At 40.0% G+C, this 18166-nt stretch overlaps 1 protein-coding gene across 1 annotated transcript in view; it reads right to left on the bottom strand.

Annotated features, from left to right (window-relative positions):
* Positions 1 to 4175: 4175 nt before the first annotated feature.
* Adgrg7 (adhesion G protein-coupled receptor G7) overlaps positions 4176 to 18166 on the bottom strand; it is a 44626-nt gene continuing 30635 nt past the window's right edge. Inside the window, exons 12-16 of the mRNA XM_027412490.2 lie at positions 16778 to 17118; positions 16000 to 16096; positions 11527 to 11682; positions 9572 to 9728; positions 4176 to 4510 (exon numbers count right to left, since the gene is read on the bottom strand). Of these exons, the coding sequence (XP_027268291.2) occupies positions 4277 to 4510; positions 9572 to 9728; positions 11527 to 11682; positions 16000 to 16096; positions 16778 to 17118 (985 nt within the window). The 3' untranslated portion in view covers positions 4176 to 4276. The remainder of the gene's footprint in view (positions 4511 to 9571; positions 9729 to 11526; positions 11683 to 15999; positions 16097 to 16777; positions 17119 to 18166) is intronic.

Genomic DNA, 18166 nt, shown 5'->3' with positions numbered 1-18166 from the left:
GGAGGTGGCAGCCAAGGTTCTTCTCTGCTCTTTGTCTAGTGAAAGCTGGGTTGATCTTTGTCTCCTGCCCACACCACTGGGAAGAGGTGTTTTTCAGCTCCAGCTCATGTCTTCATGTCTGGATTTTCATGTCTCTGGTTTAAGAGGAGAATTATCATCTTCTTCCTTTGTTTCTCTCTGGCTGTCTGCAGCAGGTCTCATTTTGCCTGTGCTTTTTAAGTACTGTAAAATAAATGGTCTGTCGTAGAGTCCTTCTATTTTAAGCAGTCCTGTTTCCCACTAGAACAAGTAGAATTAAAGCCCCAAAGGATTTGACTTGTGGTTTGCCCAAAGGAATGAAACCGTCTTTTTGTTAGATCTTAAGGATGTAGGTTAGGAGTGCCCACTTCTAGCCATACTTGAGAATAATGATAAAGAAACACACAGAAACAGGAAGTGGGGGGAGAACCCTGACACATTATTGCTATCCTCTGTTCTAACTAGATCAGGATACTTCAAAGTTAAAATCGCTGTTTTTAATATGTAAGTCAGGACCATAAACAAAACCTGGGATTGCCCCTGGCAAATGGGTCATAGAAAAGTTATCTGAAGCCAACTTGGCCCTTGGACTTTACATTAATAAGTCAGTAAAGTCCCTTTAACCTTTGATCTAAATTTGAGTTACATTTGTGTCACCAGATTTCAAGACTGCTGACTAGCACCCAAGGTAAAGGTTCAAACCAAAGCAATGGTTTCCTGATGGTATGATTGCAGGGTTTCATGTGAAACCTAGTCTCCACTGTTGCATGTGGACCTTGCATGCTTAAAGGAACATTATGTGGAATTTTACTTGGTGTACTCCAAAGATACTGAAAAAGAAAGAAGAAAGAAAGAAAGGAAGGAAGGAAGGAAGGAAGGAAGGAAGGAAGGAAGGAAGAAAGAAAGAAAGAAAGAAAGAAAGAAAGAAAGAAAGAAAGAAAGAACTATAGCCACCAAGGAAAAGAGAAATTCCATCCTCGGGCTGAATATAGTTTTTGGTGATTTTTTTTCCTCACATTGACAGGACTTTACTTAAGGGATATTTCATCTGATAGAATTTTGAGTCAATCACACTTTCCTTTTTTCTCTCATATTTGGGTGTAGCAGTATAATGTCACTGAGAGTCCTGGCCCTTCAGAGTTGCTTTTCTTCTGTACTTTCTTCTCTTCACTTTGGCTCCTCTAACATGAGGTCTCATTTAAACTACAGGTCAAATAACCTTATCTTGGTTTGCCTACGAATCCAATTGTCATTTGCAAGCATGTCTGTAAAAATGCACATTCTTTGAGGAATGGTGAAGAAAGATTTGGATTCAAGAGCACTGGCTGCTTCTCTAGAGAACCCAGGTTCAAATCCCAGCACCCATGTGTCTGCTCACAACTGCCTGCAACTCCAGTCCCAGGGAATCTGACCCCTCTTCTGACTTCCACAGAGACTGAATGCACACGGTAAGTAGACATACATGCAAGCAAAAACAAACAAACAAAAACAAAACAAATGCACACTTAAAAAGTTAAAATTAAAGAAAGAATTTAGTCTTTAAGGAATGGTAAGAAGGTATGAAAGTTGTTAGTTCCTTCGTTCACACACTCACACCAGCTGCCTGGTTTATGGCAAAACAAAAAGCAACAACTGAAATTGTATCTCCTAAGTCCACTGGACGTATTCCCCATTCCAGTGGAAACTGCTCATAAGTCAAAGGCTTGAAGTCCTAGGAATATCTAGAGCTTCTAAAAGCCACATGTGTGCATGTTTGATTGTGACTACATTTTTTCATTTTCTGAGTCCCAGGGTCCCTATACATCAATTACAATATGTAGAGTGAATAACTAGAAGCTTAGAACTGATTATTCTGGCCACAAAACTTTTATTTTTTAATTAAATGGTTTTATTTTACATCTCAGCCATAGCCTCCCCTTCCTCCCATTTTCTTCTCCCACTTCCCCTGTACCCCCTATCCCCAATCCAAGCTTCTTCCACATCTGTTCAGGAAGGCAAGGCCTTCCATAGGTGCCAAAAAAGCATGGCACATCAAGTTGAGGAAGGACTCAACTCCTCTCCTTGTATTAAGGCTGGTCAGGGCAACCCAGCATTAGGAACAGGTTCCCAAAAGCCAGTCAAAGAGTTAGGGACAGGCCCCACTCCCTCTGCCAGGAGTCCCACAAGTAGACCAAGCCACACAACCACCACACATATGCAGAGGGCCTAGGCTGGTCCCATGCAGACTCCCTGGCTGTTGGTCCATAGTCTGTGAGCTCCCATGAGCAGGCCTGTTGCTTCTGAGGGTTCCTTTGTGATGACCCTGATCCCCTGACTGGTACAATCCTTCCTCCCTCTCCTCAACAGGATTCCTCCGGCTCAGCCCAGTGCTTGGCTGTGGATCTCTGCATCTATTTCCATCAGCTACTGGACAAAGGCTCTCTGATGACAATTGGGGTAGTTAGCAATCTGATTACAGGAGATGGCCAGTTTAGGCTACCTATCCACTATTGTTAGGAGTCTTAGCTAGGGTCATCCTCATAGATTCATGGGAGGTTTCCTAGTATCAGGTTTCTACCTGACCCCCAAATGCACTCTCCTATCAAGTCATCTCTTTCAGTACTTTCCCCCACCATACCTCAACCCAATCCCTCATGTTTTAAATCCCTTCAACCCCACCCCCTCACCCCCTCCCCACCCCTGTCTTCCCAGGAGACCTCTTCTACTTCTTTTTCCCAGGAAAATCCATGTCTCCCCCTTTGGGACCTCCTTGTTACTTAGCCTCTCTGGGACTGTGGATTATAGCATGGTTATCTTTTACTTTACAGCTAATATACACTTATGAGTACATGCCATGCTTGTCTTTCTGAGTTTGGGTTACCTCACTCACGATGATTTTTTTCTAGTTCCATTCATTTGCCTTTAAATTTCCTGATGCCATTGTTTTAAGCATCTGAATAATATTCCATTGTGTAAATTACCACATTTTCTTCATCCATTCTTTGGTTGAGAAGCATCTAGGTTGTTTCCAACTTCTGGCTATTATGAAGAATGCTGCTATGAACATAGTTGAGCAAGTGCCCTTGTGGTATGATTGAGCATCCTTTGTGCATGTGCCCAAGAGTGGTATCACTGGGCACTGGGTCTTGAGTCTCTCTCTCTCTCTCTCAGAGTGGAGGAATATTCCCTTTGCTCCATATCCTCTCCAGTGTAAGATGTCATTACTGTTTTTGATCTTAACAATTCTGACTTGTGTAAAATGGAATATCAGAGTAATTTTGATTTGCATTTCCCTGATGGCTAAGGATGTTGAACAATTCTTTATGTATATCTTGGCCATTTGAGATTCTTCTGTTGAGAATTCTCTGTTTAATCTATATCTGTTTTTTATTTGGATTATTTGGGAGGTTTTTGCTATCTTGTTTCTTGAGTTCTTTATATATTTTGGCTATCAGTCCTCTGTCAGATGTGATAAAGATCTTTTCCCATTCTGTAGGCTGCTTTTTGTCTTATTGACAGTGTCCTTTGACTTACAGAAGCTTTTCAATTTCATGAGGTCCCATATATTGCCGATCTCAGTGTCTGTGCTACTGGTGTTCTACATTTTTTCATTTTCTGAGTCCCACTGTCACTTCATCAATAATATATATCAATATATCATATATAATATATATTTATATACTGTATATAAATATATAATATATATGATATGTTAATTAACATTTGTGTGTGTGTGTGTGCATGTGTATGTGTGCAGTCTACTAAGCACTATGTATATCCATTTCTTGCAGAACTGATTACTGTGGTCACAAAACATTTTTTTTAAACAACAACAACAAAAAAAAGTATTTTCCTAGAGGTGAAAGTGGTTCCCAAATTCTTCATCAGCAAAAGTATAATATATGCAAGCAATTCCCTGTACTTATCAAGGGTCATAGATTTTGTTCTAGAAGGCAATTTTTCCTCATGACTTTGTAAAATAATTTGTTGTAAGTTTGACATGAAGGTCAAAGTGTGTCATGCAGACTCAATGACATAGCAATGGTCATCCTGAATGCTGTGTGGGATTCTTGACTTGATTCACATAATAGTCTAGTGAAAACCATCCAAAAATCCCTACCAAATCCATCATTCCCGTGATAAGAAACAGCAAGTTTAATGTGTCTTTAGGAGGATGTTCTTAGAGAAGAGCATAAACAGATAAAATTCTTAGGAGTCGGATAGAAAAGACCGTCAAAGGTAACAGTCTTATTCAGTACTCGACTTTGCTTGGTCACTTTCAAGACAATGATGTTTCCTCAGTCATTCCTGATGGCTCCAGCAGCCTAAATCGTTCATGCAGGGATGGTATGACCCTGAGCATATTGTACATCCTCACACGAAGTCTCAGCGGGGTCATTGATGGCAATGGCTTCACTCGGTCAAAAGATGATGACAGTGACTTCAACACCTTGGAGGCTTCACTCTGAAACACTTTTGTTCGAACAGTGTAGAGGATGAATATTTGCAATCCCTGAAGAGAGAATTAAAGTTTGCTATTAGGCAATATTACAGCACAGAATTCTGCAGTAAAGAATAACGAGATTCCATTTCGCTCTCCCATCATGAGGAGGTATAGCTGCTCCACAACTGGACTGTGCAGCAGCTGTTCGTGTGCACATCCTTCTCATGTACACAGCGCTGCACGTAATGCATGCTTAGAAAACCAGAGTTCATGCCCTGACTTGCCATTTGCTACTGTGCAAGTCTGCTCTCGCCCCAGTCTTCACCATCTTCAGTTTCTAAAAGGGGAAGGATTGCTTGGGGACACCCGTTTGTTCTTCTGATTCCAACATCCTGGGATTCCATTTCCTGAGTTTCCATAACAAAGCTGGAATTTTATATACTTGGTAATCTCTTAACAACACAAAATTAAACCTCTACTAGTCATTGCTTTTCTGTACATTACATTGGAAGATGAGATATTCTTAAGAAAGTAAGCCACAAGGGGCTGGGTAGTATCTTCTACATGTTTTTAAACTGCCTTTTCCTGAACTGGCTTCAGACACTTCTCATTGTGATAATTCTCACATGAACACTATAAGTCTCACTATCCCCAACTTATGAACATGGAAACTGAAATTCAGCTGAATTATACAATTAAACAATTTGCCTACTCTCAGTAGAGCTTGGAATTGAATTATATTTTTTATTTCAATCTTCCTTAGCGAATGCAGGGTGTTGACTGTTACTTGTAACTGAAGCAGAAAAGTACTACCCAGTATTATAGCCTCTAAGGAGCCTTTCTAATGCTATTTATAGCTAGCTGATAATATTGCACCAATGCCCATTTTTTTATTTTAACAATGTGCTATATTATAGATGATATTGTCACTAGGAAACACTGGATTAAGAATGTATGAAACTGTACTGTTTTTCCTGGGTTTGATTATACATTGTGGTTAAACAAGATACTATTTTTTCTCAGGAGGCAGAGGCAGGCAGATCTGTGTGAGCTCAAGACCAGCCTGGTCCACAAGAACTAGTTCCAGGACAGACTCCAAAGCCACAGAGAAACCCTGTCTTGAAAAAATAATAATAAGATATTATTTTTTGACTAGAAAGATGGTTCAGCAGTTAACAGCATTCACTGCTTTTCCAGAGGACCTGGGTTTGATGCCCAATACCCACATCATGGCTCACAAGCATCTATAACTTTAGTTCCAGGGATTCAACACCTGCTTGTAGCCTCCATGGACACCAGGCATGTTCTTAGTTCACAGACAAACATACAGGCAAAACACTCATAAAATAATTAAAAAAGTTTAAAGATATGTTTATTACATATGCAGTGCTTTGCATGCAGGTATGCCTGTATGCCAGAAGAAGGTTCCAGATCTCATTATAGATGGCTGTGAGCCACCACGTGGTTGGTGGGAATTGAACTCAGGACCTCTGGAAAAGCAGCCAGTGCTCTTACTCCCTGAGCCATCTCTCCAGCCTTAAACATTTTTTTTTGAAGATGTTATTATTAGAACTAAAGTTTGGTGATGGATACTTGGCAACTTTTCAGTATTTTGTAACTTCAAATCATCTAAAAAAACATTCAAAATTATTGTTTAAAGGTGGTAGAATAACAATGATGAAAGTTAATTAATTTTGCATCATCTCAGACTTTTTTCTATAGGCCTGAGATTTTTATTTATTTATTAGTTTATTTATTTATTGTGGATGTACACTCACCACAGAGTCACTTCTGTCCACCATGTGGGTTCCTGGGCTTGCACTTAGATCATTCAGCTTGGCCACACATCTTTTACTTGCTGAATGATCGATCCCACCAGCCTCTTTGTTTCTATGACAAGGTCTCATTACATAGCCCAGGCTGTCCTCAGCCTCCCAAGTGTTATGATTATGGGCATACACTACTACAGCTAACTAGTTTTCTTAAGTACTTTTTAACCAAATAGTTAAAAGTTGCTTTTAACAAAATGAATAAAAAACATGAGAAAATTATGCAGACAATCAAAATATAAGGGTGCAAAAATGTTTAAAAAAACGTGATCAGAAAGGGTTGTACAGATGGTCCCATGGGTATGAGTGCCGAGTTCTTGCTGTTCAAGTATGAGGACCTGAGTTTGGACCACAGCACCAAATTAAAAGCTAGGCATGGCCATGCATGTGCCAATAACCCCTGATGGGAGGGAGAGAAAAGGAGTAATGCTGGGATGTGCTGCTGGTCGCCAGCCTAGCTCCAAGTTTAGTGAGAGCTCCTGTCTCAAAAGGAATAAGGAGGAGCATGATAGAAGCAGACATCCAAGGTCCTCTTCTGACCTCTGCACACACATGCACACATTCATACACATTTACATACAAACTAAGGGGAAAACAGCATTAAATGTGATGAAACTGAAAACAAAGAGTTTTAGTCCAAGTTACGTATTTGCTGAGCCTGTTCTTGATAGGAATATAACAAAATGTAGATTTTCTCTGCTGCACTTCATAATATGCAAGAATTGATCAAAATTACTGCAAAGAAACGGTAAAATATGACCCATCCTAAGGAAAAGCAACAATGAATAGAGAGTGGCTGAACTGACCAACCCAGGCATTGGATTTAATAGATGATCTTTGGAGATACTATTTCTTTAGGCTGTGTCAGAAATGTAATTATAATGAGGAAAAAGCAAATGTCAGCAGACTTTAAGAGAATAAATCAGATCAAAGCTTTTAAACTGAGTAAGTGTAACACCTGCAACAAAAAGTACTAAATACATGTAACAAGAGTAGAGATAACCTCAGAAAAATGAGTGCGTTTGACAATAAGAACTTAAAGTCAGATAGTGTAATGCCTAGCAAGAAGATTGAGGAAAATGAACATCTTTCTGTGACATGTGGGACAGTATCCAATGACCTACCATTGCAACTGAATTATCAGAAGGAAGAGAAAGGAGTCAGGCAGGAAGAATGCAAAGAAAGTTAAGAGTCACATTAACATTAAAGCTAAGAGAAAATCCTGATGCAACAGAGAGAAATAACACACTTGTGTGCAGTAGAACAGTACAAATGCCTGAGGACATCTCATTAGGAAATGTACCAGTGTGTGAAATTACTTCTCTAAGAAGTTACAAGGTAAAAAGAAAAAAAAGAAAAGAAAAAGGGGCTTCTGACAACCTAGTTTCATATCCAATTAATACAAGTCATTCAACAATGAGAACAAAATTGATGTTTTTCAGTTCAAAGAAAATACTTGATCACCAAAAGCCATAAATTACAAGATACTTTAAGGAATATCTTGAGGCTGAAGAGAAATGATACCATATGACATTTAGCTCTTCCAAAAGGAAGGAAGAGCCCCAGTAATGGTTGATATGTGACCAAATATAAAGGTTTTCCTCCTAATTACTGAAAATGTGTATGTCTGTTTAAGGGGAAGATGATGTTTTTTTGGGGGGTTATAATTTATATTCACAGAGGACATAAGATAATGGCAGCACACGGGAAGAGGGGTGGCAAGCAGATTTCTGTTTTGAGGCCCTTAGATTTTACTGAGTGTTGTGAAACTTTAGTTTCAAGGTCTTATGAAAACTATGAATGTATACTGCATCCATGAATTTATCCCCAAACACAAAATGGTATTGATTACTGGAATGTGAATTAAAATGTAGTCATAATGATAATAAATCTATCATACTCAAAAGTGGGGAGGCCAGGCGTTGGTGGCACAGGCCTTTAATCCCAGCACTCAGGAGGCAAAGGCAGGTGGATCTCTGCGAATTCGAGACCAGCCTGGTCTACAAGAGCTAGTTCCAGGACAGCCTCCAAAGCCACAGAGAAACCCTGTCTCGAACCCCCCCCAAAAAAAAGTGGGGAGAAAAGGGGGGAATCAAGGGGATAAAAATGAATGACCACAGAAGACAAATCGTAAAATGACAACCTACCCTCTCTGATAAAGTGATGGAGACTGCCACAATAGACACAAAAGGTCAGGCCTATGTATATGATGCCTACATAATATAGACTACATAATATAAAGGTACAGGGGTTCATAGCAAATGTGCACACATGCATGCACACAGGTGTGATCATATAGCCAATGCACATAACAAGACTGGGTAATAGATAAAGTCTACCTTATGGCAAAAGATACTATCAGGAATAAAAGGGCATCTCAATGTAAATGATGAAAGGGCTAATTCATCTAGAAAATACAATAGTTATGACTATATATCATGAGGATGAATGTTCGATCTTCACTCAAAATGTATGTGAAGCAAAAGCTGACCAAATGGAAAACAAGGAAACACATAGACTCAAAGTCCTTGGTGGAGATTTTTAGCACTCTTCACTAAGCAGTTAAAAGAGCCAGATGGCAAACTGGTAAGGACAGAAAAGCCCTCCTTGAGCCTGTAGTCTTTAGCTTTAATGGTATTTTAAAACTTCACACCTAGAAATTACTGAATAAGCAGGGTTTTTTTCCAAGGTGAATATTTTGCACCTGGGCCTGTGAAAAGACTCAGAGGGCAAGGCACCTGCTGCCAAGTATAAGAATCTAAGCTTTAGCCACAGGAACTACGTGGTGGAAGGATAGAACTGACTTTTCAAGGGGTTGCCTGACCTCCACACACATGTATACATATATGTTCGATGGCATGCATGCCTCCATACTAATACTAATAAATGTATTTTAAAATTTACAGAAAAGACAGCTCAAATTCTGGGCCTAAATCCAGTCTTAACACATTTTTCTAATTGAAAAAAAAATCAGTAAACCTACAGAATTCCAAGTACAAGGAACAATGGCCGTTGCCCATACCAACCAAAGTAAACTCATTGCATAGGAGAAAGGAAATGGAATGTTCTACCTTCTGAAGAGGAATTATGTATCAACCCTAAGGAGATTTTACTCTGTGACCTCCAGGCCAGCAAAGAGCACAGGAAGTTTTCATTCTTCTCATGAAGTCTACGAATAATCAATCCCCCTAAAGGTAGTTAAACAATGGTCTTCAGGGAGTTTTACAAGAAAGGAAACAGAGTGGTACTGTCTACATAGCAATGCAAGTGTTCTGCTCCTTTCAGACCATCTATGCCATACCTGAGTGGTGTTGAAAAGACAGAAAATGTAGCTGAAAACAATCCTGACGTCATCATTATTGATTAACATAGCATATGCCAAAATCCAGGTAACTCCAAAAACAACAGCAATAGATAATGTGCTCAGAATCTTCTTGAGGGATGAAACTTTTTTTGTGCTACATGAGGGAAAAATAAGAAAGGAAACATGGCTTGTTAGGCTTTTGCTTACTGATGTCATCACTACCCGCATTGAGCTTGCATGTTCAGCTGTCTATATACTTGGCTCATTTAGCAATATTGTGTGATACCTATGTCATTCTGACAAATTGTGCTTTGGCCATCTTAAAATACCTTAATATCCACTTAAAAGCTCAGGCAAATCATTCCTTTATTACTACATAGAAAACTTCAAGAGGAATCAATTATTTTTAGGATGGGATTCTGGTATATTATTATACCAAAAAATCTATACAAAAATTATACTAAAAAATCAGCAAGTGAAGAATTCCTTTCCTAGGGAGGTTGGGCTACCTGGGAGATGCTTGCGTCTTGGGCAATGTGTAAACACGGTATTTAGAAGCAGACTGATGCTTCCTCTCATGGGAAGTCTGTACCCCAGAATCTGGTCTGTGGCCAGGACAGAAGGCAGAGGCTGCAAAACAATCCATCACTCATGGAGTTTGCCTTCTTTGGCCACTCTTGAGAACCCTCACAGTGTCAGTCACCAAGCAAAGCTGGCCTCTTTAGCACACACACACACACACGCACGCACGCACGCACGCACGCACGCACGCACGCACGCACGCACGCACGCACGCACGCACGCACGCACGCACGCACACACGCACACACACACACAAACACAAAACTACCCTCTCCTTCATTGTCAGTAAAAAATTTCTAGTGCAAAAGGAATATGTGCAGGTGTATTTCTGGCCATTCTTTTCATCTTTTACGTATGTGCTTTGAGACATTGAGCTAACTTTGCTCAAAACAGGTGTCTGCTATCTTTTCAAATTATGATCCTAAATTGGCACTCCCCCCATGTAGATATGTATAGGCCCCTGAATAAAATCCCCATGTTTCATTTCTTCATGGGAAGTGGAACTTACTTTCCTGCTGTCCTTGCTGGTCATATATTCTTTTCCTCTACTTCCCCCACCCCTTTGGGGTTTTTTTTTTTGTGTGATTTTTTCTTTTGGGGGGGAAGGGTTTGACACAGGGTTTCTCTGTGAAACACTCCTGGCTTGTCCTGGCCTCTTGTTGAATAACAAGAAATATTAGAGATAACAATTACTGGGGCTAGAAAAGTCACAACAAGGAGACTTGCAGTTGGGGGTGGGAACTGATGAGCCAGGAAATGTGGTCTTACCGTCACAAAGGTCCCACATTTTTATAAGAGAGAATACATTTGTAAGTGAAATCTCCAAATTTTATATACTTGCAGTGGCCTTTGCAGGGTTTGAAACTATTGTTTAATTCAAGCCCTGCAGGCAGTAATCATTTTCAAATTGAAAATGGGGGTGCCAGCATCTCTCTCCTTACAACCTTCTCATTTCTTCAAGTATTCAAATTTTGTTTCCTGAATTTGGGGGATTTTTGAAGACAGCAGGTGTAGCCACCTGCTTTCGAGGGCGTGGTCAGACACACCTGTAGCCAGCCCCTAATTAGGCGTGGCTACAGCTTCCCCTACAAGCAGGGGTTTAGTTTGCACTTGGGCTCACGTGACTCAAAAGTGAGGTAAGCAGTGCTGCTGAGGTTAGCAGAGAAGGTGAGCAGATCTGGTTCCTCCAAGTTCATTGAGAAATCTCTCCTGAATACCACATAAGCAGGCCTTATGCAGACTTTGCAAGCTTTTGCAGGGCTTTGGGGTGTGGTAAGGTATGTTACATCAACAGTGGTCTTTGCTGGGGTGTAGTCAGGGGCTGTGTTACATTCATTTTTGCTGGCAGCTTCCCACTCCAGGACGCTCACCTCGTCAGGTTCTGATTGTTCTTCCACAGCACTTTGACCGTGATTATGATGAAGATAGCAATATTGGAGATGAGGATAATAGTTACAGGGACAATGAATGACCACAAAAATGGGCTTTTCACAAAATTATCGCTCTTTGGAATGGCCAGCCAGCAGCTGTTGAGGAAAACAAATTATTTCAGCAGACCAAGAAAAGAACAAATACTAATTCCTTTTGCTATTAACATCATTGGCATTTACGGAACTGAAGTCCCTGCAAATAATATCTTGGCATCTTACACATCTGAGGTCACTTTCAATAATTCAGCCACAATTCCTGTGAGTCAGTATGTGCCAGTAGACAGTAAATGCACTAGTAACTAGTGTTACTGTTGCTGATTTCATTGTGGAGAGATGAAACCCAGGTCTTGGGGCATGCTAGGTAATAGCTGACTACCGAGTAAAGATTTGAACCAGAAATGTCCTGCCCCCACCTCCGAAGCTTGGGTTTGACCACTTTGTTCCCAGTTGGTGGGCACTGTTTAAGAAGGTTATGGAACTCTTAGGAGGTTGAGCCTTGTAGGAGGAAGTGCATTGTGGGCTTTAAGGTTTTATAGCCTGGCTTCACTTCCTGTTTTCTCTCTCTACTTCCTGTGTGTAAATGAAGTGCTATAGCTCTGCTCTGTGAGTTTCAGTTGGCCTCATGCTCCTGCTGCTGTACCTCCTTAGCCAGGATAGACTGTTTCCCCATGAAACATAAAGCTAAAAAGCCTTTCTTCCCTAAGCTACTTTCTGTAAAGGTATTCTATCACAGTAACAGAAAACTAACAATTACGTGTACTCCTCAGCCCAGTCTTGAGTTACATGTTACTATATCATGTATGAGGTATCTAACTTTAGGGAAGCTATTACTTTTATTACATTTTTGGATATGTAGCTTGTCCTGGCTCATAATATGAAAGGGACAACTGGCTTTACCACATTTCCAGCTCCAAATTTCACAAATGTTTCTGATGTATCCTTACAGATTTAGGCTCTAGATACATTAGCAAATACACATCTTTTTTCCTTCATATTTTTAAACAAATGGCAACATTCAATAAATGCTTCTGGAACTCACTCATCATATCTTGGAGAACATTGGAGAATATGAAAAGAAATTTCATTAATTACTCTATTACTTTGCTATTCTATAACTTAAAGTTTCCCATTGCTAGTTATTGGTATGCATGTGTGAGTGTGTGTGTATGTGTGTATGTGAGAGAGAGTGTGCACTTGTATGTATAGGTACATTCCTATGGAGGTCAGAGGACAACCATGTGACCCAATCAGCTAGGCTGACCCATGAGCGTTAGGGATCTGCCTGCCTCAGCTGCCCAGGCTTAAAGATTACAAGTGTTCGCCACCACAGCTGCCTTTTGACCTAGGAGCTTGGGACCTGCACTTGGGTCTGTAGGGAGAAACCCTGATTAGAGGTACCGCTGTTGGGCGTGATCAGCAGTAGCTCTAATCAGGGTTTCTCCCTACATGGCTCCTCACACTTACACAGCAAACGTTTTCCTACTGAAATGCCTCCCCAGCCCCTTGATAGACAGTTAAAAATGTTAATGCTTAAAAAGAGCTTTCAAACGCTATTTAGCTCCATTGTTCTTTTTTGGTTTGCAGGTTGTCTGCTGCTATTTTGTTTTGATGGAGGAAGTTTGGGTGGGTTTTGTTCTTTCCATTTGTTACCAAAGTTGAAAATGTGGCCACCTCATAATATTGTTGAAAAAATTTATTCATTGAAAACATTTAGAGAGAACATGCTATGCTCCAGATGGTATTTTAAACAGCAAGGAATTATCAGTGAAGAGAACTCTATAATTTAGTGAGTTTGTATTTTAGTTTAGAGATGCAGTTAAAACAAAAATTAGATTGATAATATGTCAGACAGTGATGAGCATTGGAGATATAAAATAATGTGAGCAATGAGAATATATATTCTCTCTCTCTCTCTCTATATATATATATATACATACATACATACATACATACATATATATATATATATATACATACATATATTGGGGGTAAGATTTCATCTTAATAGAGTGGTTGGGGGAAAGTCTCATAGAAAAACTACTTGTGCAAAAACCCAAAGCTGATGAGGAGGGACGGTGTTCTAAGCAGAGGTTGCATCATGTTCGAAGGCCCTGAGGTGACAGCTATAGAAACAGAAGCTACTGTGGCTCATAACTGAAGTAAGTGCATGAGATTAATGGAACGATACAAACTACACTGAGACTTTGTGGGCAATTGCTTGCATTCTGGGTGAGGTGGTGAGACATGACACCTTTAATCCCAGCACTCAGGAGGCAGAGGCAGACAGATCTCTGTGAGTTCGAGGCCAGCCTGGTCCCCAGAGCAAGTGCTAGGATAGGCTCCAAAGCTACACAGAGAAACCGTGTCTCAACCCCCCCCCCAAAAGAAAACAACCCCCAAAACGTATTATCCCAGATGCAGTGATGAGAGCAGGACTTGAACAAAAGTAGGAAACCATCTGGAGTTGAATGTATTGTAGGGGTGTGCAATAGGAGAAATGTCAAGAAACAGTCTGGTTGAAGATGATTTAAAAGTAAGGAGAAAACCCAGGATGACGGTACACACTCAGGACTTGGGAGATAGAAGCAGAAAGACAAGGAGTTCAAGAGCATCCTTGGCTCCATTGGAAGGTCAAGGCCAGTGGACTCAACAAAGTAAGGAGAAATAGTTGAATGACAGTTTGACAGTTGATTAGAGGGGAATTCTGGATGATATCAGTGTTCTGAGCAACCCTGAAAATGCTCCAAGGTACAAGTTATAGGAAGCATCATTTGTTGTGTGTACACATTGATATGAATGTTTGCAATCATCTGTAGTGGCCCAAGGATGGGAAGGTCTAAAAGAGACATGCACTTAGATATCACATCTATTGGAAAATATGTGCCGGGGGTAAAACTCCATCTCTCCCTTCATCCTTTGCTTTAGTTCAAGGGGGACTTTGGTACTTTTGTGCTCATAGCACCCCTTATCCTTGTTATTCTGAATCAAATGACTCATGAGGACTTCTGTGTACTGAGGACTCAAGTGTACTCATGAGTACACTGCTGAGGAAGAGGAGGAGAATGGGTCCTCATGGTGCTAACTTCTGCAGTTATGGGGTAGAATTCTAGGAAAGAGGGTTACAGGATGGAGGCTGATAACAATAAAGGCACGGAGTCTGTTGAGCATCCTTCCATGGACTTCAGATATATTAAATGCTTTGATTGTTTTGCTATGGATATGGAAAGACCCATATTAATCTCTACAGCATAGACTGGAAAACCTCACCACCAGTATAAGTTCCCATGGTTAATGCCAACCCTTTCCCCAGAGAGTGTGACACTGCCCATCTGATGACAGTGTAGAGAACTAAGGTAGCACATTAAGAGGACTGTGGCCTTCCCTACATTTGTTCCTTCACTAGACTTATCCAGAGAAAGCAACAGGTCAGGGAACTGGGTCAGGGGCCTCAGGTCAGATGCATAGGACTGGAGTCAGGAAAGTAGAACATGGGATATCAAGGTGGTATTAGTGGAAGGATAACACAGGGAAACCACAATAACCACTCCTCTTTCTCGGCAGATGAAGAAATGTGACCCTTGATGGCACGTGTACATGGCAGGAGGCAATAGGATGATCTGGATGATCACATCACACACTCCTCCCTCTCCTTCCATCTTTAATCATCAGTGGCCTCTAACACTATGCTCACTGAAGGGCCTGCTATAAATCATTGAAAGCTCATTGTGAATAACTCAAGCAAACTGGCTTCTCTCTGATGAAAGCTTTCATAGAAATGGGTTTATCTCTGTGCCTGTGTTATAGGAAGATATTAATTATAGGAGAACTACAAGTAAAGCATGGAGACTAAGTTCAATTCTGCTCAGCTTTCCTCTCCCTCCCACATAAAAAAAACAAACACCGTACCATCAGGTTCTTCCAATATAAACAGTTAATTATCCATGTGGGTGACCTAACAAGAATCTGTGGTACATGACACATCACTATGAAATAGTCATCCCAGTCGTGTTTAACATGATGAGTTCATATGGGTGAGACATGGAGAGTGCTTTGTGGGTTATTAAATTATTTCAGGGTTGATTGACATCCCTGCATAGCAAGCCCTGAGCAGAATCAAGGTAACTGCTATCCACAGTCTATAGGAAGGAACCAAGACACAGGGTTACTAAGAATCATAACTATTATTCTGCATGATTTTCTCACTAATTAAAATAATGCAATTTTAATTTGAGAAAGTTCAGATTTATAAGGTCATAGGAAATTTCTCTGTGATCCTATTTAAAATATGATGTATTTTTGAGAACTTAAAATACCCATTATAAAATATGACATTTATAAAGTGAAACACTTGGAGCTAATATCAATGAATACATATACTTTTATGTCAAAGAAGTTTAAAGAGATAAAACTTACATTTCTTCTTGCCGATAGTCTAACTCCCAGTTTGATTTGTTCCCACTTTGGGCATAAACAGCCCCCACAGTTACACCTACGACTATAGCTGGAACTCCTAAGTGACAAAGAGAGGCAAGGGGTTAATAGTGTGCCCAAGATGGACATTAATTATAAAGGACTTCAAGTAAATTATACATCTGACCTCTTTAGTTGTATGTTTTTTCCTCTTTGGACAATATATTCACCAATGAGCAGAGTTAGATTAAAAGTAGAATTTTTCTCTGTTGCCTTTTTATTTTTAGCATTGTCTCTATATACCAGTTCTATCTTATTTTTTCATTTCTTTGTACCTCTGATCACAATGTTCATCACCAAATGTCTGAATTCCTCTGTTACTTGAACAATTTAGAGTTTCACTGAAATGATTCTTCATTTTGTCTTTGTTGGGACACAATATAGCTTCAAGAATTTTTCCTTAACAAGTCACTCTAATTAGTTTTTGTGAAACACTCCCATTAAAGCAGCCAGGATATTAATTGCATATGTTCTAAATCTAGCACAAATTATTAGAGGGATAGTTAAAAAATTAACCTCTTTAATTTAGCTTATACTATGTCCAGTACAGCTGTCTTGAGCCATCACTGGAGAATAAATTACTATAAAGAAACAGTATTTAGTGATTTCTCTGTTTTTGTTTCCCATACCTTGAATTGTTAGTTCTCCAATGGGTGTTCATTTACATTAAACAATCTCAACAAAGTGAAATGTCTGAACGAGTGTTGATGCAAACACTTACCCCATCCAACCAATGAGATGACAAGGATGAAGTGATGAGGGAGGGGCTTCATGGTTCTAATCAGAAGAAAGTAGAGCTGTGTAGCATTGAGTCCATTCCAGGTGAATGTCACCAAGAGAAAATAGTGGAGTAATGCAGCAATGACCGTGCATGAGGGATTTGGGGTGTCAATGGTGTCTCTCACAGGTATTTCATTGTTATCAGGGTTAACCTTGATGTCACTATCACTTACTAAGTTCTTATTGGAGTTTTCAATTCCAAACACAAAGAGGAGGTTAAAAATCAACATTGATGTACACAAACTGACCAACACCCAGGTGACAGAGGTTTTTCTGATTTTCCTAAAAATAAAAAAAAGTAAATATGAAAAACTAGGTGCTAGGTGAAGCAAGTCAACTGCAGAAAACAAAAACCATCAGGGCTGAAAGGATGTCTCAGTTGCAGAGGACCCACCCAGGTTCAGTTCCCAGTAGTCAATGGTGTTTTGTAACTCTGTAACTCCAGTTCCAGCTGAGTCTGATTCCCTTTTATGGCCTCAGAGGGTACTGCATGCAGTGCACTTAAATACACGAAGGCAAAATACTCACACAACACCCAAAAACAAAACAAACAAACAAATAATAAATAAATAAAAATCATCAGAGAAACAGTTTCATGGCCTGCTGGTAAACCTTCATTCCCTCACACCAGAAAAAGAATTTCTCCAAAGCCATGAGTTCAGCAGACAGGTTCTGATTAAGAAGAAATGACAGTCTCTGAAGACAGCAGCCAGTGAACCCTATCCCCTAGTATTTGTGTCCTTTATTGGCCTCCTCTAGGCCTGTCCTTGCCTTGATTTAACTAATAGAATGGAACTGAAGACTGGTGGCCAAGTCTGACTTATCTGTTGGGCACAACTTTCATGACCCTTAGCAAAGTTCAACTAGAAGAACAAAACTGCAAGTCTAGGTCAAAAGATGCTAATATACTTATTTTATATCAATAAAGTCATTAAGTTTTCTAATCTTTAAAGTTTCTTTTAATTTTTATATTTGTTTGTTTGTTATTTTTTAGGGCGGAAAGTCCCACAGAGTCAAAGTTGCCTTGGGGTCCCAACATGGGTCACACAACAGTCACAGAATGGCCTCCTTGCCAACTATCTTGCTATGCTCCTTGGAGTTCTCACCCACCCTGGGGAAACTCCAGGTATCCTGCTAAAGAAACCATCCAGAAATGCTCTGGGTTGTACATAGAGAGAGATCCAGCAGCTCCAATACTCTAGAACAATGCTTTTCAACCTGTGGATCATGACCCCTCAGATCTCAGATATCCTGCCTATCAGATATTTACATTATGATTTATAATGGTATTAACATTACAGTTATGGGGTAGCAACAAAAGGATTTTATG

The sequence above is a fragment of the Cricetulus griseus genome, chromosome 4 (assembly GCF_003668045.3).
Source record: "Cricetulus griseus strain 17A/GY chromosome 4, alternate assembly CriGri-PICRH-1.0, whole genome shotgun sequence".
Classification (NCBI taxonomy): Eukaryota; Metazoa; Chordata; class Mammalia; order Rodentia; family Cricetidae; genus Cricetulus; species Cricetulus griseus.
The sequence above is the reverse complement of the archived record's forward strand: the minus strand, read 5'-3'. Positions and strand labels throughout refer to the sequence as shown.